The sequence below is a fragment of the Nymphalis io genome, chromosome 5 (assembly GCF_905147045.1).
Source record: "Nymphalis io chromosome 5, ilAglIoxx1.1, whole genome shotgun sequence".
Classification (NCBI taxonomy): Eukaryota; Metazoa; Arthropoda; class Insecta; order Lepidoptera; family Nymphalidae; genus Nymphalis; species Nymphalis io.
The window spans coordinates 13,941,776-13,968,553 of NC_065892.1; the positions used below are offsets into that span (position 1 = coordinate 13,941,776).

Consider the following 26,778-nt stretch of genomic DNA (forward strand, 5'->3'; position numbering starts at 1 on the left):
AGGTGGACGAGCTTATGGGCCACCTGATGGTAAGTGGTCACCAACGCCCACAGACACTTTTATATTATTACTTCAAATTTATCTTCATAGTAGTGAATAGTTAATTTTGTTGCTTTTTCTCTTTCATAAACGAATCCTTTCAACATTTCACTTGTATGTTTTTTTTCTACTGTGTGTGGTTCTGGTGTGTAATAAAGTGTTATATTACTATTATTACTCTTTAGAAAGAACAATAACAAAACTCAAAAAGAAATTGAAAACTTTTACCGCAACTTACCAAGTCTGATACATTATAGAGGATATGACGAAAACTTAGACGAAGTTTCGGAGATTATGGAAATTCTAAAGCATCATTACTTTAATACAGAAACGATAATGGAAGAGGTATAGTTGTTATCATTTACATGAAAATATTTTTCTACAGTGAAAATATCATGTATTAATAGCTAATGTCAATGAGACAAAATAGAATACTAGGTTTTGTCTTAGGTGTTAGGTATAAGAAAACCCTATGATTATCATTATATGGCTCCATTCCTAAGGTTCATATTTACTTTATACCAAAAAAAAAAAAGCCGAGATGGCCCAGTGGTAAGAACATGTGAATCTTAACCGATGATCGTGGGTTCAAACCCAGGCAAGCACCACTGAATTTTCATGTGCTTAATTTGTGATTATAATTCATCTCGTGCTTTACGGTGAAGGAAAACATCGTGAGAAAACCTGCATGTGTCTAATTTCACTGAAATTCTGCCACATGTGTATTCCACCAACCCGCATTGGAGCAGCGTGGTGGAATAAGCTCCAAACCTTCTCCTCAAAAAGAGGAGAGGAGGCCTTTAGCCCAGCAGTGGGACATTCACAGGCTGTTACGGTTACGGAAATTACATTAAAATCGATTCCGTGGTTTTGTCGTGAAAGCGTACAGACAGACAGACGGACTAGACAGAGAGTTACTCTTGCACTTATAATATGAGTATTGAGTCTGCAACTTGCAATTAGGAATTTTGTGCTAATTTTAAGCTTAGACTATTTAATAATAATCAATTAGTTTTTGTTTATATTATATTTTATACATTTCAAATATTTTTTTCTAAATTGTAAGCCGATTAAAATATGAGCATCTGAAGATCAAAACGAAAAATGAAGTCTCGTTTTGGACCAAATTTCACGCTGCTGTCAACAACAGCTATACAAATCTTCGTAGAATGGTTACGTGAATGCGTAGAATACGAACAAAAACCAGCAATATTTACAGAATATAAGATTATAAATTATATTAGCATAAATGTTCTAGGTACATCAACAATGTGAAGATCTGTTATTACACTGCACATTCAATAGTAAGAAGAAAAGTTGTAACAAAATGTTTAATTTGATAAAAACATACGAAGGCCATTGCTGCGCTTTCAACTACGCGGCTCTCAAAGATGGAAATATAGAGTGAGTTGTTTAGCATATTACACAAAATTTAACTTTATACAAGTCCATCAATTGCATCATACAAAATATAAGCGACAAAACTCAATACAATGAAATATTGGCAAACTTTATAACAGTAACAGCCTGTTTCACTAAAGCCTCCTCTCCCTTTTGAGGAAAAGGTTTGGAGCTTATTCCAATAGGAGCTTATAGCAATATAGGTTGGTAGAATACGCTTTTGGAAAAATTTCAATGAAATTAGACACATGCAGGTTTCCTCACGTAGTTTTCCTTCACCGTCAAGCACTTTATAACATTGTCGATTTACTTGCTTATTAAATTATTTTCGACTGTGCTAACGAATATTAAGCATACATTAAAAGAATTAATGAAATAATCAATAATCCAGATTGGTAGAATCAAAAATAATTTTTGTTGAGCAACAAATATTTAAACTTGTTAACATAAGTGAATCTGCAAATGATATGGTGAAGGTGAGTGAAGTCAAGTTGCTATTTATACCAAGCAAAATGAACAAAAACAAATTGAATTCAAAAAGTATTTCCGTGAGCCCAACATTCAATCCAACTTTGAGATAAAAGCTTCTGATTTATCTGATCAAGAAATGTTCTGCTTTATTTACAAGCTTTGGTATTTTAAAGAGTGCTTCACTTATTAAAGGTTTATACAATGGAAATCCAGCAACGTTACTACAAGAAGTCGAATAAAATAAAATTAGTAGTTCGAATTAGTAGATCGAACCTGTAACATTTACTTTCTACGAGACCTTATACCGTTGACTATTTGACATTTTTATTTATTTATTGCCAATGGCCCATTTGCCAGTTCGACTGCCTATCGGACTGGAAAATGGGCCACTTATAGTTTAGTAACTATGGTGGTAGGGCTTTGTGCAAGTGTAAGCCCGTCTGGGTAGGTACTAACCACTCATCTATTCTACCGCCAAACAGCAATACATAGTATTGTTGCGTTCCGTTTGAAGGATGAGTGAGTCAGTTTAACTACAGGCCAAGGGACATAACATCTTCGTTCCCAAGGTTGGTGGCGCATTGGCGATGTAAGGAATAATACCTCTTACATCGCATAAAATATAAAACACACATATATATATTATATGTGTGTGTGTGTGTATGTAAATAGTCATCACCTATATACATTATAAAGCTAATGAACCACCATCCTTAGGAACTAAGAAGTTATGTCTCTTGAGTCTGTAATAACACTGGCTCACTAACTCTTTAAGCCAACACACAATATCAAGTAATTTAGCTGTACAATAATTGAAGAGTATCTGACAGCTACCTCTTACCTATCTACTTACAAATAAAATTTATAGTTTTAATTACAGATAAATCATGAATAAAAGCTAGCTACAATAAAAACTCAATTTTGGTGAAAACTTAATTACAATGAAATATTTAATTACATTAGATGTAATATTTTATGTACAGACATTTTTATAAAATACAAAATTAAAATAAAAAGAACAAAATACACATTGCAAATTTAAAGCAGTAACACGCCGTCTAAAAGATTGTCCTGTGGCATTGTATCCAAGACGCTGGTACTATTTCCTCTCTGCACCATATTGATATATACCAAATAAGTATATTCTTCATTATGTATATTTTATTAACAAATATATTTTTAGTGAAATATCCTATGACGATGATATCGAATACTACTCGGACCCAAGTGTGAGCAGCGAAAAGTCTAGTGGTATTTTCGTCACTTCGGAATCTGGCAGGTGATATAAACCTAGATATTATATATATCTAATTGGTATTATACCGAGAACAAAGCTTCTTACGGCTTTGATGATACAATATAGTCTGAACTACACTGCATAATTGAAGCCAGGCGGCAGATATTCCATAATTAACTTCCGTCGCGTTGCCTTCAATTATGCAGTAAGAAACATCTTTGCCGATCTGCAAATAACAAACCATAAACAAAATTTTCGCATGATTCACGACAAGAGTAATTTTGAACTTTAAAGTTGGGATTTTTATTTAAACTTGTAATAAAACCCTCAAATTTCGGATACGGTAATGTGCTATTTCACTTTCTTGAATTAAGGGAGATTTTACTTTATTGTTATTAAAATAAGACTACCGAGACAGTAGATAAACATTATTATTACTATATAATTAATCGTATAATCTCCCTATATATAACTCATCAGTACGTATGTATGTCACTGATCTCCTCTAAAATGGCTGGACTGGTTTTGATAATATTTTTTGAGTGGAATTGAGTGCCTTACGTTGGCTTTCGGTTGCTGGATGCTCCACATTCAGAAATGAAAAGACTTTTGCTGATTACCTAAAGCTATATATTTTTCAATTATTTAAATCATTATACAGAAACTTATCTCACTGTAATTATTACTGTGTCTGACAAATGTCAGTGCAAAGATGACCTGAATAGTAAAAATCCGTTTTACAATAGCCGCCTTAACAAATAGTTATTCATCAGACTTGACACATTCTGATGGGTCATTTATCAAAATATAGATCACACGTCTGACATTTTCTATTATAATGAATTTTCTCGATTTCACTCAGATGTTTATTTTTGATGTGAAATATATATTGACCTTATATTTTTATTTCACTCCATATTTATTCATTTGTTTTCTTTAAATATAATCAATAAACATAAATTTCTGTCTCGCATCTGTCGACCGACCCGTAATGTCTAGATTTTTTTAAATTTAAATGATTAACTATGAATAGAAAAACATTTTATTTTCGATTGCTATAAACATATATATGTTACAAAAGCCGAAGGATTTTGTATATTTAATATTATTTCTACGTCTGACATAGTCAGTGTATACGTGCGGCACACTTGAGAGTTCTCAACAGAATGATTTCGAACCCCACTCTACTGAATCACGATAACTAATGAAACTGGCAATGTTGCCATTAAACCGCACACAAGCTATACCGAATACTATATTTAATTAATGTTATTTGTTAACATTAATTAAATTTGACATATATTTAACATTACATTTATATGTTAGAGTATAAAAAACAAAATCTAGCATATGATTTGTAAATACTAGTTATCATTTTTTTGTAATATCATCGTTTTTATATAAAGGTATATTTAAGTAACTATACCCAAATTATCTAAATCAATAATTATATAACACTACAGAGGATCTGGGCTTAGCGTAGTTTTGAACGTGGAGCCAAACGATTATCCTGAATGGTCTCTGACGCCGTACAATGGAGCTAAGGTAAGTCAAACGGTTTTATCTGTAACTTTATAAAACACGCTTTGAAAAACTTATACAATACGCTTTGACAAACTATCCGTTTGATAACATAAGTAACCTATTTGAAAATGAAATTTTCTGAACAATATATAAACTGTAATGTGGGTATTTTTCAATAATATACCAGGTCTATGTCAATAAAATTGTAAGGTAATAAATTTTGCTTAAATGTTAGCTTCATTGAAATCATATATTAATGAAGGAATACAAATTTAAGATAGAAAATAAGTAACCAAACAACAAACATACGAATTTTTTTTATAGAAAGCGTTATTGGGAATTTGAATTTGACCATGAACTTAATATATGTAATGTAAGAATAAAAGTAAGAATAACATATAACAAATAGGACGTATTTTAGCTGTCTGAATTCCATGTCTGTATTTAACTATGACATAATCTTTGCCAGATTTGGCATCAGATTGCCCTCAGGACCGGCAGCTTGTAATTAATAAAATTGATATCAAAGATGTGGGTCAGATCCACAAGATGATATTAATCTTGCCCTTTCAGCTCTGAGGTTTAAATGATGAATTATTAAATTCGAGAAAATATGATAAAGGGTTTTTTTTTCAAAACTATTTTTTTTATTTATATCGCCCCTGTCAATGCACAGTTATCCTTAAAGTCTACGATGGTATATTCTTGTTATTTGCTCAACTTTGCAACACAGAAATACAAATCTATATTTCAAGGTAGAATAATAATAATTATTAATACTCAAAAAAAAAACACTATTTATTTTTACGTATTATTGAGGCAAAAAGTTTTATGTCAAAATTTTACTACCCTATTACACTTTTATATATACGTAAGTAAGTATTATATAATATAATTAACGTCAGCGCCATTAAAATGTTATTTCGTAAGTAAAATTACATTACGCTTTTACGAAAAATAAATATACACAGAATATCCTGAATGTTTCTATTTTCGGGCATTAAAATATAGTTGATTGTCACTTGTCACCGTTTGTAGTGATTTATCATCTCGCTAAGGGCTTTTAACGTACAAAGAATTAGTATAAGAAAAATAAAATATTTCCGCCGTCACGCGCACTGAGAGATTATTATGAATCGTGTCACTAATTTAATTCGTTTCATAGCCTTTCACAGGCTTTTAGTTGCTCCGACATAGGTTATTTCGCCAATGTCACGTAGAATACAGTGAAAGCCCGTGAATGTCCCACTTCTGGGCTAGGTCCTCCTCTCCTTTTTTGGGGAGAAGGTTAGGAGCTTATCCCACCACGCTGCTCTAATGCGGGTTGGTGGAATACACATGTGACAAAATTTCAGTGAAATTCGACACATGCAGGTTTCTTCACGATGTTTCCCTTCACCGTCAAGCACAAGATGAATTTTAAACAATAATTAAGCACACGAAAATTCAGTGGTGCTTGCCGAGGCTTGAACCCATGATCATTGGTTAAGATTTTAACCACTGATCACGGCTCGACTCGGCTCGGCACGTAGAATAATTCCTTTATTTATTAAGAATATGTTTAGTTTTAAAGTTAATCGCTTTAATATCCATTCTAACTCTTGTTACACTACGTAAAATGTTACAACTTACAGCCTGTAAGCAAATCATTGAATAGCCGAATTCAAAATCAGAGTATGTTTTCTTTTAAGTAGTTTCTTTTTAATCGTTGTTTGTCTTTGTATATTAATAAAAAACCTTTTGACAAAAAAAGATAAATTAATAGGTTTTTTACACAATACAAGACAATATTAAAATTATAGATGACAAAAAGTTGCTTTGAATTTATACAGTACGTACTTTAATTTTATGTAATTGACTTTATATTGCATTTGAAAAAAAGAGTAATTAGTAATTACTTTGTTGTCGGTACTTATCAATGCAATAGTTCCGAAGTTCACAACTTTATTCTCTCAACTCAATTTAATTCTGTAACATAATAATTCAAAAGCGCTTATTAGCGCTGGAAATTACTTGTAACCGGCGGAATATTCATTTTGCTGACACGAACCGAGAGTAATCTCGTCAGTTATTCTTTGTAGAAATGAAATATTTAGCTAGCTAACCTATTCCTCTTATGGGCAAAATAAAAATTAAGTCGTATGATATTTAAAAACAAAAGTCACGATATAAATAGAACCAACCAATCCACTAGTAGCGTCCGAACATATCTTACGGCATGTGACGAAAATAATTGGTCAAAATTGCTATGCGTCAGAAACGGTATTTTTTATTAACAAAACACGCTTAACAATAATATAGTCTATATTGGTAAGTAAATAATTAGAGTAACCGTTTTAAAATATCAAAATTATAACCATGACTTTTGTATAAAATATAATATTTGAAAAACCTATTTTTAAATTAATGTTATATGGTAATTATGCAGCTTGAGTACTTTCCGAAAAACGATCGAATACTATTGTTTTTAGTATGGGCTGTTCGTATTTGTCACCACTAATGATATTCCTTCGGAAGCCTGGCATTTCCCATTAATTCCATAAGTTATGAGGCTTTAAAGTTCTTAGAAGTACATGATAAATAAGGGCCTTTTCAAATTGTCTAATATTTCAACGCTTACGTTAATGTAGGAGTGTTGCACAAACACACAAACAAAATGTTAAGCCATTTAGCTTAATTCTAAAAAAAATACTATTTTAATATTTTCTTACTCGTACAGCATAATTACATAACCTGTTTTTACATGTTCCCAGATGACATTAAATGGAATAACGAAATTGCTTTTCAGATTCTTCTTAATGATCCAACTGACTATCCAGAAATAACAGTTTTATACAAATATGTCGTAATAGGTCAGTCATTGGATATTAAAGTCGAACCGAGAATATTCCTAAGTGATGATGATATCCGGCACGTGCCTTTGGAGAAACGCAATTGTGCCTTCCACGACGAGTTCTTACTCCAACATACAGACAAATTTAGTAGCGAAACCTGTAAAACTGAATGCAAGATGAAGAACTATGCAGATCAATGCGGATGCGTACCATATAAGTATCCAAAAGGTGAGTGTTATTTAAATTGAAATGAATTTTAAATAGTTTTATAACGGGTAATCTATCAAAAGTATTATTGATCATCTTTTAATTTACAGTCACACGCTATATATATATATATATATATATATATATATATATATTTGTTTTATATATTTATATAAACGCACTACAAATTTATAGAACAAACACGTCGTCTAAGATTGTCCTGAGGCATTGTACCCAAGACGCTGGCACTATTGCCTCTCTGCACCACTAGACTCTTATTTAATATTTTGTTTTTTATTATTCCTGTCTCCCTTTTTAGTATTTGTTATTAGTATTGATAGGTTATTTTATTGATATTTATTATTTCTGTGTTTATTGCACCGTTATATTTCCGAATAAATAAATAAAAAGCTTAAAAATTTATAATATGACAAAGAGAACAAACTTATATGGTTATACTTTTTTAATCTATCAAATAATAAATTTGTAAATAATTATACTAACTTCATAAATTTGTGATGTATATTAGTTTCGTATGCAATTTATGTCCGCCATATTGTATTACATACGAGATCACGTAACCAAAGTCATATGAAACTCGACAACGTAACGTAAAAACGAAGCATAAGGGTTCCTCATTTTTCAACGTATAATAAGTGGCTTAGAGCTACACGGGAAATGTTATATTAGTATGTTTGTCACATACTAAAATAACATACGACGTTTCCTGGCGATGTTTTCGTTCACTGCCGAGGACGAGATGAATTATTAACACAAATTACATGGAAATTTAGTGGTACTTATCTGTGTTTGAATCCGGAATCTTCGGTTAAATTTTTTTCAGTTATATTTAAATCACAGACAGAATAGATTTGATCTGATTTATTTAGAACATATAATATGAGCAGGCTTAACTTTATTGATGCCTCAGAATGTCGATGGATGAAAGTAGGAAAATTCTCTAAGCTTTCCCTGCGTTACTGCATTTGTGTACTGAATGTTAGAATTAGTAATAAAATTTTGTAAGCAAATATTAATAATCTGGCAACTAGATTTCATTTGATTACGAACCGAATAAGTTTCAATCATGTTTCCATGTTTGATTAATATTAATTTAAGTTGAGAGTTTAATTAATATTAATCTAGGCTGCCGGAATATGGTCTGCCTGTTCAGCTCTGCACCTGGATAGCCAGCTTCCTGCATAAGCGTAGCCTCCGTGTCCTAGTTGATGGTTGCTCTTCACAATTCCATGTAGTGAATGCTGGGGTCCCCCAGGAATCTGTGTTATCCCCCACACTCTTTCTTTTGCATATCAATGATATGCTCTCTTTTGGGAATATACATAAACTAAGGAACTAGGTTTTCACGCCACAACAACTGCGCTGAGCACTTTCTATCGACTGTATCACGTCAAGTGCTCTGAGGAATTATTCTCTCTAATTCCTGCTTCCCCCTTTCTTCATAAGTCAACCTCTCAATGTCTCCGCCTAACTATGACATCAATTTCTTCACGCACAAAGAAAATTGGCAACTCCTTTCTTTGTCGCACTTCCAAAAAGTAGAATTCCTTACCAGCTTACGTGTTCCCCTCCTCTTACAACCTGGGTTCCTTCAAACAAGGCGTGAAGAGGCATCTTGCGGGCCGGCAAGGCGGGTCGGCTAGTACAGAACATTTTTCCAGACTGTACTGGTCGTCGTCGCGTTTGGACACTATTACCACTTTTTTTTTTTTTTATAGAATAGGAAGGTGGACGAGCTTATGGGCCACCTGATGGTAAGTGGTCACCAAACGCCCTTAGACATTGGCATTCTAAGAAATGTCAACCATCGCTTATAGCCAATGCGCCACCAACCTTGGGAACTAAGATTTTATGTCCCTTGTGCCTGTAATTACACTGGCTCACTCACCCTTCAAACCGGAACACAACAATATCAAGTATTGCTGTTTTGCGGTAGAATATCTGATGAGTGGGTGGTACCTACCCAGACGAGCTTGCACAAAGCCCTACCACCAGTAAACTTACCATCAGGTGGAGTAAAATCATTTGCCCTCCCGGCAAATATAAAAAAAAAAGATTTTAATTTCTTTTAAGAGCGATTCAGATGTTCCAATCCAAAAAAGTGTGCATGTCTCATCACCATATTCACATTTAAAAATGAAATAATTACAATAGTGACAGTTATATTCGGCTCAAGCAAGAACTCATACATGGCCGCTAGGTAGCAAACCGGTGGGTTTCCCCTCGTGTAGCCCTGTAGTTAGTGAGGAGGTACTCCGACACACGTTGTTATTATTAAAATACAGTGATATATATGAGTTAATGACGATGACAATGTTGTAATAAATTATAGTAGCTAATATAGGAATGATGAATAATCATTCCTAAAAACGATAGGGCAGACATTTTAGCGAATACTTGCTTATAAAGTTAACTGAAATAAGGCTTTTAACAATAAAAAGCACTTAGTCGAACCGCAAACCTTATTAATACTGAGAGCTTTGTTCTTAAAAACCACATAATTAACTTACTATGAACATTATAATCAATTTTCAGATAATGCAGTGAATTCTCGTCCCTACTCGAAATCTAGTTAATTTGTAAGTGTAAAAGTTTTATTAATTAAAAAATGTCAAACAAAATTGAACACAGGTACGCAATCTTATAAACTGTCCTCTGGGATAAGTCCCAAGGCGCAGCACTGTTGCCAATCGAAATTGCAAATCTTTGGCGTGTGAGAAGATTTTTATTTACAAATGTATGAACTATTGCAAGGATTTCCACAAGGCTACATCTTTTTTTCTTTTTTAAATCAATAGTATGACAAACTAATTTCGACTGAGTTACTTTTATCAGTTATTCTTAAGTGGCAATATGTTCTTAGATATCGGTGTTTCTATTTGCAAAATGGTTTCAGTTTTACTTTGACTGTAAATTAAAGTCTAATGCGTCTTTAGATAAAAAAAATGATGACCAAATCCTTTCACAATTGTCGGAAAACTTGGTAAACATACATAAAACAATGTCGAACATCTGTAGTTTCAAAATAGCTACCTTTAGCACGTGACATGTTTGACATGGTTCAATTAACATTCAATTACGGCTAGCGTGTCGGAAATATTGAATTTTTTTGAGTAGAGGCTCAACCAGCGGGCCTAGATAAAGTCACATAGTGGTAGTCGATTTCATTTGAATAAAATGAATAAATGAATTAATTTACTGTAATGAAGGAATAACTACCTCGTCAGTGCCTCGTCGTACCTGAGTGGGTAGCTATAAGGTCACGGATAAGGAGTCTGGTGGTATATCGAGCCAATAAAACGTTATTGGGTTTTTCTATCTAGAAATTCTCAGTATTTAAGCTGCCTAGCCTCTTAAAGAACGTTAAGCATTTGGTCATGCGCCTGAACTCTCTCCGGTTAAGGGAATAGAGTGCTCCTGTGTTTGCACACACACTTATGCACTATAATATGTAAAGTTCTTACTATAATATTTGTAATTTAATACACTAAAATATTTGTAAAGTTCTTAATTTTAATTTTACTATTTATATTAGCTGTTACTTAGTTGTATGGGATGGATGCTGTGGTTTCCTGTAACTGAGGGAGCACATACACTTATAATTCGTATAATCTATTTAAAGCTTGTCATGTGTATTGTTTGTTGGATAATAATAATAATAATAATAATAAGCATCGACATGATCAAGTGGCTGCAATCATACACCAACATATAGCATACAAATATAAACTTATAACAGAAATGAATATAAACCGGAAAGTGTATTAGACAAGAGAAACCACAAAATTTACTGGGATAGAACAATAATAACTGACAAAACTATCTGTTATAATAGACCAGATATTACCGTTCATGATAAAATCAATAGAATCGTTTATCTTATCGATATATCCGTTCCTAATTCACATAACATACAAACCACAACATCTGAAAAGCTAAGTAAATATCAAGATCTCGCCATAGAAATTAAAACGCAATGGAAAGCACAAACAGTACACATAGTCCCAATAGTCCTATCATCCACAGGTATCGTGCCAAAATCCTTGACACAAAGTCTGAACACCTGACAAATGCTAGCGTATATCTTCCATATACTTCAAAAAGCCATAATCCTTAACACCTGCCGTATCACCCGAAAGTGTATATCATCATCCACTTTATCTTCAACGTCTTTAATATAAGCAACACTCCTTAACGCTTGGCTGCAGCCCGCGTTTTAGGTTTAAACCCTTCGAAAGAAGAGAAACTTTAAAAGTTAAATAGAAATAATAATAATAATATCCTGCGACATTTTTCACACACGGCCATCTGATCCCAAATTAAGCTTGTACAAAGCTTGTGCTATGGAAACCAGACAACTGATATACTACATATACTACTTTTACTTTTGTAAATACATACTTATATAGATAATTACACCCAGACTCAGGACAAACAGACATGTTCATGCACACAAATGTCTGTCCTGCGTGGGAATCGAACCCACAACCTTCGGCGTGAAAGGCGTTATTAAAATAAATTAATAAAAAAATATGGCTATGATACTGCTTGCCTTGCCCAAAAAGAATCACGTTGTTATTTTTATTATATTAAAATGATGTGTATTCGAATTATCATGCGATCAACATTTAAATATATTTTGTATTTAAATTGTATGGAATAATTTAGACAAGAATTTAAAAATCTAAATCTCCACCCCTAACTCTTATAAAAATCAAGTAACGTGAATTTTCTACTACAAGATTTTCTTATTAATGAGAAGCGTTCAAAGGTCCAGCTAATTAAAAAATAAAATAAAAAGACTATTAATATTTTAAAGTTTAGTTGAATTTCTTTGATCGCAGATAATCAAATTATTTTAAATAAATTGACTCAAGTTATAAATCTGTAACGTTTGCCTGTTATATTATTATAGCTATTATTTAGTAATTTTATTAAACTAGACTTTTTGTATTCATAATGACTTGGAATAAGAAATTCTATTTGTATATTTTTATTGAATGTTTAAATAATTTAATGCTTTTTTTTCTATTTACAGAGAAGGCATTACGAATTTGCGATTTTGGAGACTTAGAATGTCTGAACAATTTGCGAGGTGAGGCTTAAGTTTTATCTCAGAGATTTTTATATGAGAAAATATTTTAGACAAATATATATTTTTTACATTAATAGACAAAGACATTATTTATAATTTTATTTATTCATCAGTTCATGATATAGAATGGGAGAAAGATTGCACACCAATTTGCTACATAGAATGTCGTGATAAGAGGTACAGTATAACTAGTGACGTCATGCCGCTGCTAGCCGATTTCTACCCGAGAAATGTAACGTAAGTTTGAAACCGCAAACATAATGCATCATAAGAATATGTGTTATTTAATATATTTTACTCAAAAAGTTGAATCCCACTAAATCAGACTGCGTTTGACCAGGAGTAATTAATATTTTGTAAACTTTTCAAGCATGTTTTGTTAACCCTACATCGGTTCCAAAGTTAAAAATTTATATCAATGCAGACATTATGTAATACCTATTAAGCAGAAAACTGAATGTTATTATGATTAATGTATGACAAAATAAATCGCTTATGTATGAGCATTTCATAAAAAAAATATCGTTTTGTACCGAATGTTAAGTGATCTGAATGGGGTTCTGTCTCATCTGGTCTTAAATAAGACTAATGTATTTTTATCCTTGTGTGTAATTGTGTACATACGTATAAAATTTTCACAAGTAAAAAAGAACCGCTAGAATGTGCGCTTCAAGTAAAACTTAATTTCGAATAACAATCACATTTAACTTAGCGGTAGAGCTTTGCGCAAGCCCGTTTATATAAGTACCACGTTATCATTAGTTTGTATATGAAACCCAACAAAACAGGACAAAAATAATTGTAAGGGAAATTTCTAATTTTGATATCACCTTAAACAACATTCAAAAAAAATGTTTCTGCATGCAACATGCAATATAAAATTTAAGTCTCGCCAGTCGACTGCCAGCCTTCCTTGTAGAAATTTATACGAGTATTTACGACTGCGTTATATTTCAAGAATTTCTTTATAAATCTAAAGGAATGAACAAATATTTACTTTACAATAAAGATTTATTGCAATACATACACAAGTTCCTAGTCGTTTTCTTTGGAATGTCTAATTAATTATGACAAAAAGAAAAAAATATGAATGTCCCACTGCTGGGCTTAGGCCTCCTCTCACTTTTTGAGGAGAAGGTTTGGAGCTTATTCCACCACGCTGCTCCAATGCGGTCTGGTGGAATACACATGTGACAGAATTTCAGTGAAATAAGCCGTATGCAGGTTTTCACACGATGTTTTCCTTCACCGTCAAGCACGAGATGAATTATAACATAAATTAAAAACATGAAAATTCAGTGGTGCTCCCCGGGTTTGAACCCACGATCATCGGTTAAGGTTTACGCGTTCTCACCACTGGGCCATCTCGGCATGGTTAGTGTAAGTAATATTATATATGAAATTGTCAATTTTCTCTGCGACTACGTCTAGTACTACATCTCAAAAAATTTATGGATATTATGGATATAAATTTATGGATATGGATATTATATCATATAATATAGCAATATAAGCCCTGATACTATAAACTAAAATAATATGAAAGTTCCATATTAATGAAATTTTTGGATCTTTAAAAAACATCCAAAAATTTACTCTTTATAATATGAAAACACAAATTTGTTTATTAAGAAAAATTAAAAGTATCTTCGCGTTTTTACTAAAGATAATAAAATTACCTTGCGATATAAGCAACGCATGTGTAAAGGGGCGCATAAATATTTGTACATAGATTTATAAAATACTACTATATATAAAATATGACCTCAAGTCAAGGGTAGTTCCGTAAAAAGCATGATTTACTGCGTCAGCAATGTATTTACCGAATGAAACCAATAAATTGTACACTACGATGATATTGCCCATATTATTTACATTTATAAATTTCACCCTTTTGAAGATAACTTCGGACAAACTGATTGAAAAAAAAATAGCAATGATTGTTTTGATTCTATTAACTTGAAAAAATCCATATTAACTTCAAATGCAGTTATACTTGAATCCACAGATAGACACAATAGTTGTATTTATTTGTACATTTGAATAGATGTTACACGCATATTGTGTTTTAATGTATTTAATCTATACTACTATTTATTCAATTTGAATAATTATTTTTGGAATAATAATAATTCGGATGCCAGTGTAATATTTAAGCTTCAATTCTAGGAAGCGCTGCAGTAACATAATATAGTCAAGTGTATGTAAGTTAAGTATTTCATTGAAATCAAACAACCTATGAGTCCACGACACAGCTACTTTATGTAAAAAAAAATCGGAAGAGTTTATATTATTTATCGCGCTAAGCCCAGGTATGAAAACTTCAATGCATAAGAATGCATAGTCAATTTGGCTAATATTTTTTACTTTAGTCTGATTACTGTTAAGTTTATATAACAATGCCATGATCCGGATGTATCCGGACGTATCCGGCAAAAATATTACAGAATATATCGAACTACTCGTATTTAAAATATAATTATAAAATATACACTTGAACACAGATTTCGCTCTTTCTGTTTTAATCGATTTGACATTTGTAAGAAGAAGGTAGCATTGTTTAACTATTCACCCGCTAAAAAACATTTATATGAAAGCCTTTTTTTAAGCATATAATTACTTAAAAGAATAGTATTTTGCGTATATCCTTTGAAAACATTTTATTTAAAGAAGTTTAGTTAAGGAAATGTCATTTGTAGCTGTAGCTTGTCGAAAAGTAAGGTTTTTTTCAAAGATTTATTGTGTAAAGTTTAAAACAAGCTTGCTGTCTTTAGCAGGGCAAGATAAGACAAATTACCCACATAATAATACACCTTACTACAAATGCAATAAAGACACATGTCCCGTGTTCAAATAGTAAGAATCTAGATTGAAATTGTAAGACATCTTCAAGTTTTACAAGAGCCATTATCGTTGCTCTGAAGTTTTCACACAATACAATCAGTTTGAACTACGAGCCTTGCTTGATACGAATGTAAGAACAATAGCATTAACATCGTATTATATTTGTTAAAATTGTCTTCGTTATGGTAAATTAATGATTGAAATTAGTTCTTTAAAAGTAAGATATATGTATATACATATATATATATTCATACACTGCCAATACGCTTATTGCACTGACTGTTTAAATACAGTACAAAGTATTTCTGTGTGTTTGTATAATAACAGTTTAGTGAGACCACTGATCATTAATATAATAAGTTAAGCCTATATTATTACTGTACGGTTCATTGCACCGACAATATTGCTAGATTTTCATTTATCAATTAATATTACGCAAATGTAATTATTTTAGTCAATTGAAGTTTTAGCCGATAGTACGGTGGGCGCATCTAATGCCCATCATTTATTTAGCAGTATCATAGTTTAAGTATATGAAAAATATACCTAATCTTATATTGACTTTAGCTTAATATCACATATTAAAATAGATAAACAAACAACCTTTACAATTACAAATACACCGAATTAAAAAAAAAAAATTGCAGGTTAGGTCGTAATATTAGTGAACTGTCGTCACTCCAGGTGTACTTTGCAAAATCAACTTGCAACTGTTTTCAAAATATGCTCCTCATTGACTTCAACTATTTCATTGGTGAGTTTGTTTATTTATTAAATACTTCGTATAAGCATTCATCAATTCCAATACCTATATATACCAAGTGCCTGCTCTGAAACAATGTTACTTCCTGTATTTGTAATTCGACTTATTTATTATTTAAACATTAAAAAACTAAAATGAATAACATCGATTTTTTAACGATAAAACCTCTCAGGTCAACCGTATAATCTAAGTGTATATGTGAGTTTGGTTTGTGAGTAAAAATACCATCTAGCAAGAAGGAGTAAGTGAAAAAATGTGTTTTGTTTCTCCAGATAATGGATGTTAAAGCACCTGCGCGACCAAATAGAGTGATAAGTCTTGTAAAATAACCTCACTACAATATATTTCTGGTTTTCTGAAGTAATTCTCTGATTTCCTCTTTATGAACAATAAAAGTTGTATGAAACATTTTTTTATGTTATAGGCAGGCGGAGGAGCAAATGGGATACCTGATGGTAAGTGGTACCACCGCCTATAGACATTGGCCATGTAAGAAATAATAACCATTCCTTTCATAGCCAATGCGCCACCAACCTTGGGAACTGAGATGTTATGTCCTTGGCTCACTGGCTTACTTATCCTTCAAACCGAAACGAAAAAATACTAAGTAATGCAGTTTAGCGGTAGAATATCAAATAAGTGGTTGGTACCCAGCCAGACGGGCCTGCAGAAAGCCCTACCCTGGTGGTACAATACTTTAAGTCAATGAAAGAAGCCAATCTGTTAACCGTTGGTACAATTTTTTTTTCAAATCGTCTTTCATTTTGTAAGCACGTCGCTAATCACGTTTGTCAGATTTGTCAGACATGTCAATAATTTTCAGACTGACAATTTCTTACAAGAAAAGAAAAGCGAATGTATTCGGTTACTTTGACTTTCTTGTCGGTGACTTCACCAGTTGGTACAAATACATATGAATTCTATTTTCTGAAAATCGAAATTTAGACTAGATTCCAAGTTTGATTGACGTCCCAAGATTTTGATTCTTTGATTTTAGACCTATGTCGGTTTTGTGTTGTATGTTTTCCTTCACCGTCAAGCATGAGATGAATTATAATCACAAATTAAGCACATGAAAATTCAATAAAATATACGCGATACATCCGGCTTACGCTGATATATATATGTAATATATATAAATGTTGCCCTAACGCCACTAAACATAACTTTATTACGTGGTTACCATTATGATTATTCACTATTGTAATATTCCTACCATGAAAGTTGAACTTCACGATGACCACTTTAGATTGCGCGAATTTTATATACATTTTGTTATGAATTTATGTGATTGGCAATTGACTACAATTATAAACAGTTCACACAACTTTTCTTTTCTCGCTGGATAACCGCATTTACTCGTTTTCCCCACATGAGGGGAGTATGTTTAACTCACCGGCGCTGAAGGCGCCAGAATAGCCACTAAAAACCAGCGGTACTCCGCCTCTTCGGGGGACGTCAAGGAATCGCTTACGCATACTATCTATCGTGCAATTGACAAACCTTGCAACAGCGCAGTTTTTATTAAAAAAAATGTTGTTTTGCCAGTTTTCTGACAGTAGTTTTACTTCGGAGATAGGCAGGCAGAGGCTTGTGCTAGGCCATCTAGCATTTATATATCAATTATTAGTTATTCTAACGACAACATTCAATACTTTGAATTGCTTTTCCGGTTAGGCGCAATGTTATTACAGGGACATACACAGGGGTCATCTCATGAAAATGCCATGGTTAGTTGTGTATCGACGAATATGGATAGGCAGATTTGATAAAATAATAACACATTCTCCATTAAATCATGGGCCTTTCTAGGACGTAACAAAATTCGAAATACTAAAAATTGCCATAGTTAAAAAAAAATCATAAAACGTGAATATAGATTATGGAAGAAGAGAATATATTATTAGGCTAACTGGATAGTTGGCTTTTATTATGCATTTTATACCAATAAATAACAATGTAATTATTTGCGATCAATACAGCTTAAATTAATAAAATGATAAACTTTAATATTTATGATACTTGAAAAATATTCCTGTATAATAATCATAAAATATATTATGTAATATCTTTTTCAGCTACCTATGGCGGAGTTTTCTCACTAAGCTTCGGTGTCTCGATAATAACGCTGTTTGAAGTAATTTATTTGTTTTTATCTTTCGTATTTAGAATTTTATGTAGTTATGTGAAAAATACAAATAAAGTTATTCCAAAATATGTTATGTCCTTTTCATTCATTAAATATTTACCATTTCATGTTTGACAATCATAAAAAGAATGTCTTTAAGAGTATTGTTTTATTGCCTATAGGGGTGTATCACTGTACTCGCCTTATATTGATTGTAATTTTTATTTGTGTCATATTCCAATGGATTTTTCTATTTTAATTAATAAATATTAAACAAAGAAAAAAATAATAAAATTTCAAGTGTTATTTTACTGTGTCAATAATTAAGATGATATTAGGCACTACCAATTAAAAATTAAAAATTTAGTGACATGGCACGAAATGAAACGAGGATTTCTAATAAATCAAAACATACTTTATTTAAATTTTACTTGTGAATGTAAAAAAACATGCTCGGCACATAAAGAACATCGTGATGAATTCTGCATATGCCAGATGAAGTCCTACTACATGTATGAATAACTTTATTTGACATAAGTAAACAGGCAATTATCATTCAATATTATTAGCTAACTGTCATTTGGGAGTTTTTGTACTTTTTTTTTTCGCTGGAAAACGCGTTTATGCATTCCCCCACTTGAAGTGAGGGGTATGTGGGACTCGCCAGCGCTGAGCATGCGCCGGAATACCCACTAAAAACCAGCGGTACCCACGCCTCCTTTTCGAGGGGCGTCACGGGATCGCTTGCGCATACTACCCTGCGGAGTTTTTGTACTTAGTTCAACTATTCGAAATTCAAATTATGACAAATATAAAAAAATTACATAATACTCTTTTCAATTTCATTTTCCATTCTATTACAAAGGCTAGTTTTATCGACTAAAAGATAATCTATAAAATCTAACGATCTTCACATTTTACTTCAATGTAATTAAAAAAATGCTATTGCTGTCTTTTAAAGTAGCTTATTAGAATACGTTGTCTTAAAAAAAAGTTCAATGCTAGTCTCACTACATTCACAGTTTTTCTCTACATCGCAAAATAAAAACAAAGGTAATATTTTTTTAGGTCAGCGTCACTATTCAAGTTTCATTTTAATCTGTGTCGTAGTTAGACTAGCGAGCAATTTCTGCATGATTTGCTTATGTGGTGGACTTTGTACATATTGCTAATTAATTTCTTGGTGGTAGGTTTCACCCACTTATCACATATTCTACTGCCAAATAGCAATACTAAGTATTGTTTTATTCCGTTTGGACGGGCAAGTGAGCCAGTGAAACTTCAGGCACAAGGGAGATAACATCCCATAGTTCCCAAGGTTGGTGGTGCATTGGCGAAGTAAGCGATGCTTAACATTTCTTGCAATGCCAATTTCTATAGGCGTTTGTAACCACTTGTACCATCAGGTGGTCCATATGCGCGTCTACCTACCTATTCAATAAAAAAAGGCATGCGGGGCATAACGTCTTAGTTACCAGGGTTGGTGGCACTTTTGGGATGTATGACGTCCAGACAACTGATATACTACTTTTATACATATGCTTCTTTTATTTTGTAAATACGTACTTATATAGATAATTACACCCAGACTCAGGACAAACAGACATGTTCATGCACACCAATGTCTGTCCTGGGTGGGAATTGAACCCCCAAAATTCGACTTAAAGGCTACTTGCCTTTAAGTCGAAGTTTGTGGGTTCAATTATCATCTATCAATCACGCCAAGTATGTATATATCAAGCTATTGTTAAATTTTTGGTTTGCTACATAATAGAGCTAACTTAATGGTGCACATAAATATAATCAAGTGAAGAAATCTTTCAAAACAATCTTCTATTCAATCCGTAATCCGTATCCTTATTACACCTTTCCATCAGTTATTAAACTTTAATTTACTAGATTGTTCTGTCTCCAGTACCATAAGTTGTGCCAAATGTCCGCTCGAACGGTCGATTAAAAATCCCTCGGTTGGCTTAATATTCTGTTGTGAATTTTTACTTACACAAACAAACAGGTAAAGATAAATAAAAGCTAGTAAACATCAAAGATTTTATCAAGTGAAATAAAGGTGAAGAAAAAAATGTTTACAATAAAAGTATTTTGTAAATAGAACGGCGTATAAAATGGTGAGGGATAATCGTACTTCAAAGACTATATGGAGTTGACCTTTGAAATCTTCAATGAAATTAACTTTCTCAATATAAAACGGTTGCTTAAAATTTTCTAATTTAAAACATTTTAGAAGTAAAATTTTGTGACGATTGAAAAAATAGTGACATATATTTTTTATAGCTTTCAGTACAGCAGCAAGCATGAGTTGAATTATAAACACAAATTAAGAACATGAAAATTCAGTGGTGCTTGCCCGGGTTTGAACCCACGATCATCGGTTAAGATTCACGCGTTCGAACCACTGGGACATCTCAGCTTTTTTATTTTTTATCATCAAAAATGTCTTTAAAAGTTTCAAACAATCAAAACAGTTTACTTTAAATTCAATATTGTTATAATTGCTTGATAAATATTGGTCATTGATTTTGTTTTTTTTTCTTTCTATAGTTTTTTTGACGCTGAGCATACGATTATACTATCATTTCTCTGATTATACTGTCAATAGTAAACACTCGAATCAATTGATTGTATGTAATGTATGTAAACTTGAATTAATTTACATGATTTATTAACTTATTTTTGAAGATTGCATTATTTACACTTGCTAGAATTTCGGTTTCTTGACTTTCCTCCATAAAATTGCGATGAACACGATATAAGTCCCGTGTAAATTAAAACAATTACAAAAAACAATATACGGTTGAGGAAGAAGAAATCCGGGGAGGAACAAAGTCTTTTGCGATATTTTTTCGTGTGTGAATGGACTTCAGGAACAGCCTTGCTACTGGATACGTGCCGAAGAGCAAACCGTTCAATGATGACATGCTCACACGCATATTTTCGTTATTTTGTTGGATTTGTTCGTCTGTTCTTTCTGCTCTACTATTTCTCATGTTTGTTGCTTTATTCGTTCGACGGCCATTATATTGCGTCTTGCTGGCATTATTCACTATAACGAACACACGCAAATGTATTTGTTCTTTTAGAATTAGAATCATAAAACACGTATATTATTAGTAATATTTCTTATAAATTAAAAACAATCGTAAAAAATTTTGCACGCACTGCGTTGTGATACATAACAAATGCAGAATGTAATGTCATAATGACGCGATGCTTCTCGTGAATGACTTCAGATGATATTCCATGAGGCGGACGTAGTGCCATCTGTCATTCAACATTATGAATAATTTCGTCTTGTTTGAAATACAAACGACAGTTAAATTATTTGGACATTGTTCATACTAAAATCGTTATAAAAATGGGCTAATGAGTGGGTGAAAGGAAAGTCAAAAAATAGAAAAAAAATGCTGGATAAAGAGACCCTTATCACCTAGCGGTATGAAATATACTTTACGACCTATTCTCATCCCTCCCAAATATAAGTAACAAATTTCATAAAAATCGGTCGAGCCGTTTCGGAAGGGTTCGACCACAACACCGTGAGATTTTTATATATTAAATTTTATGTATTTGTTATACACTTATTAGTAATTATATATGTATATTATATGTATCTGTATATTTATTTATTCTTCCTTAAGTTAGTGACCTCCTGCTAAGCGACTGGTCCGTTTTTGATGATACTTTTTGGTACATTTTAGTGGATCCCTGGCTTAGATTGGACCGGTAGGCTTATTTAACGAAATATATAGATATATTTTTTATTTCACTCGTATATATATTCCAATTTCGTAGGTTCTATATATATTGATATCTATAATAAAAATGCAATGATATATATATCATTGCTATTCGTTTTATTTATAATTATCCTAATAGTCCTCACTAGACTGATTTGATTCGAAGATGGATTAAAAGATTGCAGGTAATATTTTTTTTGTTTTTCTTGTTAACTAGCTGCTTTTTATTGAATATGACTTCTTATTAATTATTTCTCAAGGGTATATGTTGAGTAAAGTATCTATGTAGACTTCTATCCGGACAAAATTTTACACTTCGATTCCCATTAGATCACGTCATTGAAACTTTTTGTAGACATTTCAAATTCCTAATTAGAATTACTAATGAAACAATAACAACTGGTTTCAACTTTTATTAAGAATCAATTTTACCATTTAAACTTTGAAGTCAATTTAAATTTTGAATTCTATATTGTACACTTAAGATAAGTCTATAATTATAATTACTAATGAAAGAATAATAACTAGCTTTTACTTTTTATTAAGTATCACTTTTAACGTAATAACTTCGTTTATATTATGACACTTTTTTATAATCAGTCTCTCAAACTGCTGTAAAATGTTCCCCAACAAAGTCATCCGTAAGACAATCAATTTAAAATTCAAAGAGTTTTGCAAGCACTCTACTCTCCATGGTGCTTATTATTTCTCCACCAATTCAAAATGGTGGATTCATGCAATCTGGGCCATCATAATATCGTGTAGTTTTAGTCTATGCGTATATCTCAGCCAAATGATTTGGAGTAAATTCGCTGATAATCCTACGTTTACAGTTGTAAGTACTGTTTTTTGTTCAACTTACAACCTTAGAAAGAGGTGAAATAACCATGTGTTTAAAACACCTAAATCTTAATTGAAAGTGTCACGGTCAAACTTGGCCAAGCACCATTTATTTTTGTGAGCTTATTTTGTATTTATTAAACTTTTTTTATAAAATAGGTAGGTGGACGAGCATATGGGGCATCTGATGATAACTGGCCACCAACGCCCACATTGGCTTTCTAAAAAATGTTAAGCATCGCTTACATCGCCAATGCGCCACCAACCTTGGGAACTAAGTTGTTATGTTCCTTGTGCCTGTAAATACACTGGCTCACTTACCCTTCAAACCGGAACATAATAATACCAAGTACTGCTGTTTTGCGGTAGAATATCTGGTAAGTGGGTGGTACCTACCCAGACGAGGTTACAAAAAGCTCTATCACCAGTGACCAGCCTCACCAGCTTCTCTTACCACCAACACGTATTGGAGCATTTGTAGAATATACTGAAACCCAGCAGATAAACATTACTGTTAATTAATATCTGGAACCGTGTTTATTTCAAATTACTAGCATTCACTTTTTTACTTATTATATAATATGCATCTACTGAAATCAAATCATAATGTTACTTTCTGTTAGGTCATTAATATTAATAGATTTTTAGCATTTCATTATTCACCCTTTTCAGGAGTCGTTTATATTCTGCATGATGCAAAGCATATATACGCTCGGTGTAAATTAGATCTGTCTAGCTCACATCCATCCGAGCGTGATTAAGTAACATATATTTACAAACGGACTTTTGCATTAATAATATTCATAAAATATTAACATTTTCATGTAATTAAAATATTAATGTACAGTAACAGTAACAGCCTGTTAATGTCCCACTGCTGGGCTAAGGCCTCCTCTCCCTTTTGAGGAAAAGGCTTGGAGCTTATTCCACCACGCTGCTCCAATGCGGATTGGTAGAATACACATGTGGCATAATTTCGATGAAATTAGACACATGGAGGTTTCATCACGATATTTTCCTTCACCGTCAAGCACGAGGTGAATTATAAACACATATTCAGTGGTGCTTGCCCGGCTTTGAACCCACGATCATCGGTTAAGATTCACGCGTTGTAACCACTGGGCCATATCGGCTTTTTGATATATGTACACTTTTTTAAATTAAAGTATGCTCGTATTAAGTACCTTTGGATCATCATGGCACAAAATTAAATTTAAAATCAAGCTACCACCACTTCGTAATTTAGATTCTATCGAGAACTTGCAAGAAACTCAGTACTCTTACTCCATAGTCATTTTCATCAATCATTGTTATATTGTGTAATAATAATTATATACATTTATTTTTCCTATATGAATATCAACGAATACTTTCAGCCTCTTTAGCATCTATATTATCATTTTTATAATAATGCGCCTTGCTTATTAAACATCCTTTTAACTTAAGCTATATTTTTTTTTATTTGTAAATGTTAAAATGATGATAAATAATTTATTTATAGTAGAAATAATTTTATTATAATTTTGAAAATATATTATTATAAAATATATTTCGTAATTCCAGGTTGAATCAACGCATTATCATATTGATAATATTCCTTTCCCAGCTGTGTCTGTCTGTGATCCGGAAATGGTTTATGGACCAAGTACACATAACATCACAGAAATATTGTGAGTATATGCATTTTATTTTTTACAAAAACACAATAATAGTTTTTGTATGCTATTGACGATTTATAGTTTTATCAATAAAAAATGAGTAGAAAATTTAACTATCAAAACATGCAATTATATATAATATATGATTTCATAAAGTGGTAAGAAGGCATGAATCTTAACTAATGATCGTGGGTTCAAACCCGGGGAAGCACCACTGAATTTTCATGTGCTTAATTTGTGATTATAATTCATCTCGTGCTTTACGGTGAAGGAAAACATCGTGAGAAAACCTGCATGTGTTTAATTTCACTGAAATTCTGCCACATGTGTATTCCACCAATCCGCACTGGAGCAGCGTGGTGGAATAAGCTCCATCCATACCTTCTCCTCAAAAAGGGAGAGGAGGCCTTTAGCCCAGCAGTGGGACATTCACAGGCTGTTACGGATACGGATAAAATGTTCAATAATTAATAATCATTCTTTTAACCGTATGGTCGAACTTCGACAACACCTCGGTCTTTAAAAATAACATTCGTTTTCTGCTGTTTTATTTACACCATGTCTTTTCTGATCCACTTAAGGTTGCCTGGAAGAGAAATCTTTTTGCCATTTATCTGACTTTGCATACCGTAACCGTAACAGCCTGTGAATGTCCCACTGCTGGGCTAAAGGCCTCCTCTCCTCTTTTTGATGAGACTGACTTTGCATATTTTGTAGAAATAAATAAAACAATTCTAGTTTTGTTATTGTGGCTTCATTTCTGTGCATTCAAGATAAAAATATGTTATTCCACCACAGTAATTATACACGTTATCTCATCAAAACAAAGTATTAAGCTAAATGGGATACATACTTTGCAATTAATAACATCATTTGATTGACATTACTTGTTAATACAAGTTAATAAGAGGTATTCTCTAAATTGTACACATAGGGACTTTCAAATCTACTTGCTACAATATTTCTTATACCTATAACACCACAAGCACTCACTTAATTCCAAACACTTAAAAACAAAGTAGAGGTGACACGTAAGAGTGGTAGTTTCAGAGATGTACTAAGTCTTTGCGACAGTGAAATTCTATTATCCAAATATCTTATGAACTTATAATATGAATATTCGTAATACAATTAAATTATATACTATTTGCTTATTTCGGGTGATCTTTCTCATTATGAGGGATAATGGTTTATTAAAATATAATTTCTTCTATCTTGGAGCTCGAGACTCGCATCGGGACGTATTTAAATAACTAATGATCGTGGGTTCAAACCCGAGGAAGCACCACTGAATTTTCATGTGCTTAATTTGTGATTATAATTCATCTCGTGCTTTACGGTGAAGGAAAACATCGTGAGAAAACCTGCATGTGTTTAATTTCACTGAAATTCTGCCACATGTGTATTCCACCAATCCGCACTGGAGCAGCGTGGTGGAATAAGCTCCATCCATACCTTCTCCTCAAAAAGGGAGAGGAGGCCTTTAGCCCAGCAGTGGGACATTCACAGGCTGTTACGGATACGGATAAAATGTTCAATAATTAATAATAAATAATAATGTTCAATAATTAAAAATAATATTCTGTAATAGTTTTAGATGTTTTTAACTTTGACTGGTAATTAATTTAAATCTTACGTTAAAAAAGTTAAAAGATAAACTTATACACAGTAATTACAGTTAATTATAAAACGTGGTATTCAGATTCGTTTATTTCTATACAGAACATACATTAAACCTTAACTACCGAATTTCTTGTTGATTCCTCTCAATATAATCTATAAACCGAACCGATTGTAACTTTCCATTTTGCAACAAAACGATTCAAAAGTACTTGTAACCTTTTGTAAAAAGAATATTTTAATTTTGATATTTTTAACATATATTTATTTTAGAAAATACCGCGGCTATAACGACGAGCAGATGGAGACGTTTTACGCAAGTTTCAGTAAAATTAAGACAA

General features: G+C 32.3%; 1 protein-coding gene across 1 annotated transcript; it reads left to right on the forward strand.

Moving 5' to 3' along the window:
- Window positions 1-1,366: 1,366 nt before the first annotated feature.
- LOC126768421 (sodium channel protein Nach-like) lies at window positions 1,367-24,833 on the forward strand. Its single transcript, XM_050486450.1, has 8 exons — window positions 1,367-1,443; window positions 4,612-4,693; window positions 7,461-7,734; window positions 12,773-12,829; window positions 12,943-13,066; window positions 16,321-16,427; window positions 18,515-18,621; window positions 24,723-24,833. The coding sequence occupies exons 1-8, from the start codon at window positions 1,367-1,369 to the stop codon at window positions 24,831-24,833; spliced, it is 939 nt and encodes a 312-aa protein (XP_050342407.1).
- Window positions 24,834-26,778: the final 1,945 nt, after the last annotated feature.

Excerpts from the sequence above, each read along its gene's own strand:
- LOC126768421 (XM_050486450.1), top strand. The coding sequence starts at position 1,367 with ATGTTTAATTTGATAAAAACATACGAAGGCCATTGCTGCGCTTTCAAC. Across the intron at positions 1,444-4,611 it reads CTCAAAGATGGAAATATAGA|AGGATCTGGGCTTAGCGTAG; the intron begins GTGAGTTGTTTA and ends ATAACACTACAG. Across the intron at positions 16,428-18,514 it reads TGACTTCAACTATTTCATTG|CTACCTATGGCGGAGTTTTC; the intron begins GTGAGTTTGTTT and ends TATCTTTTTCAG.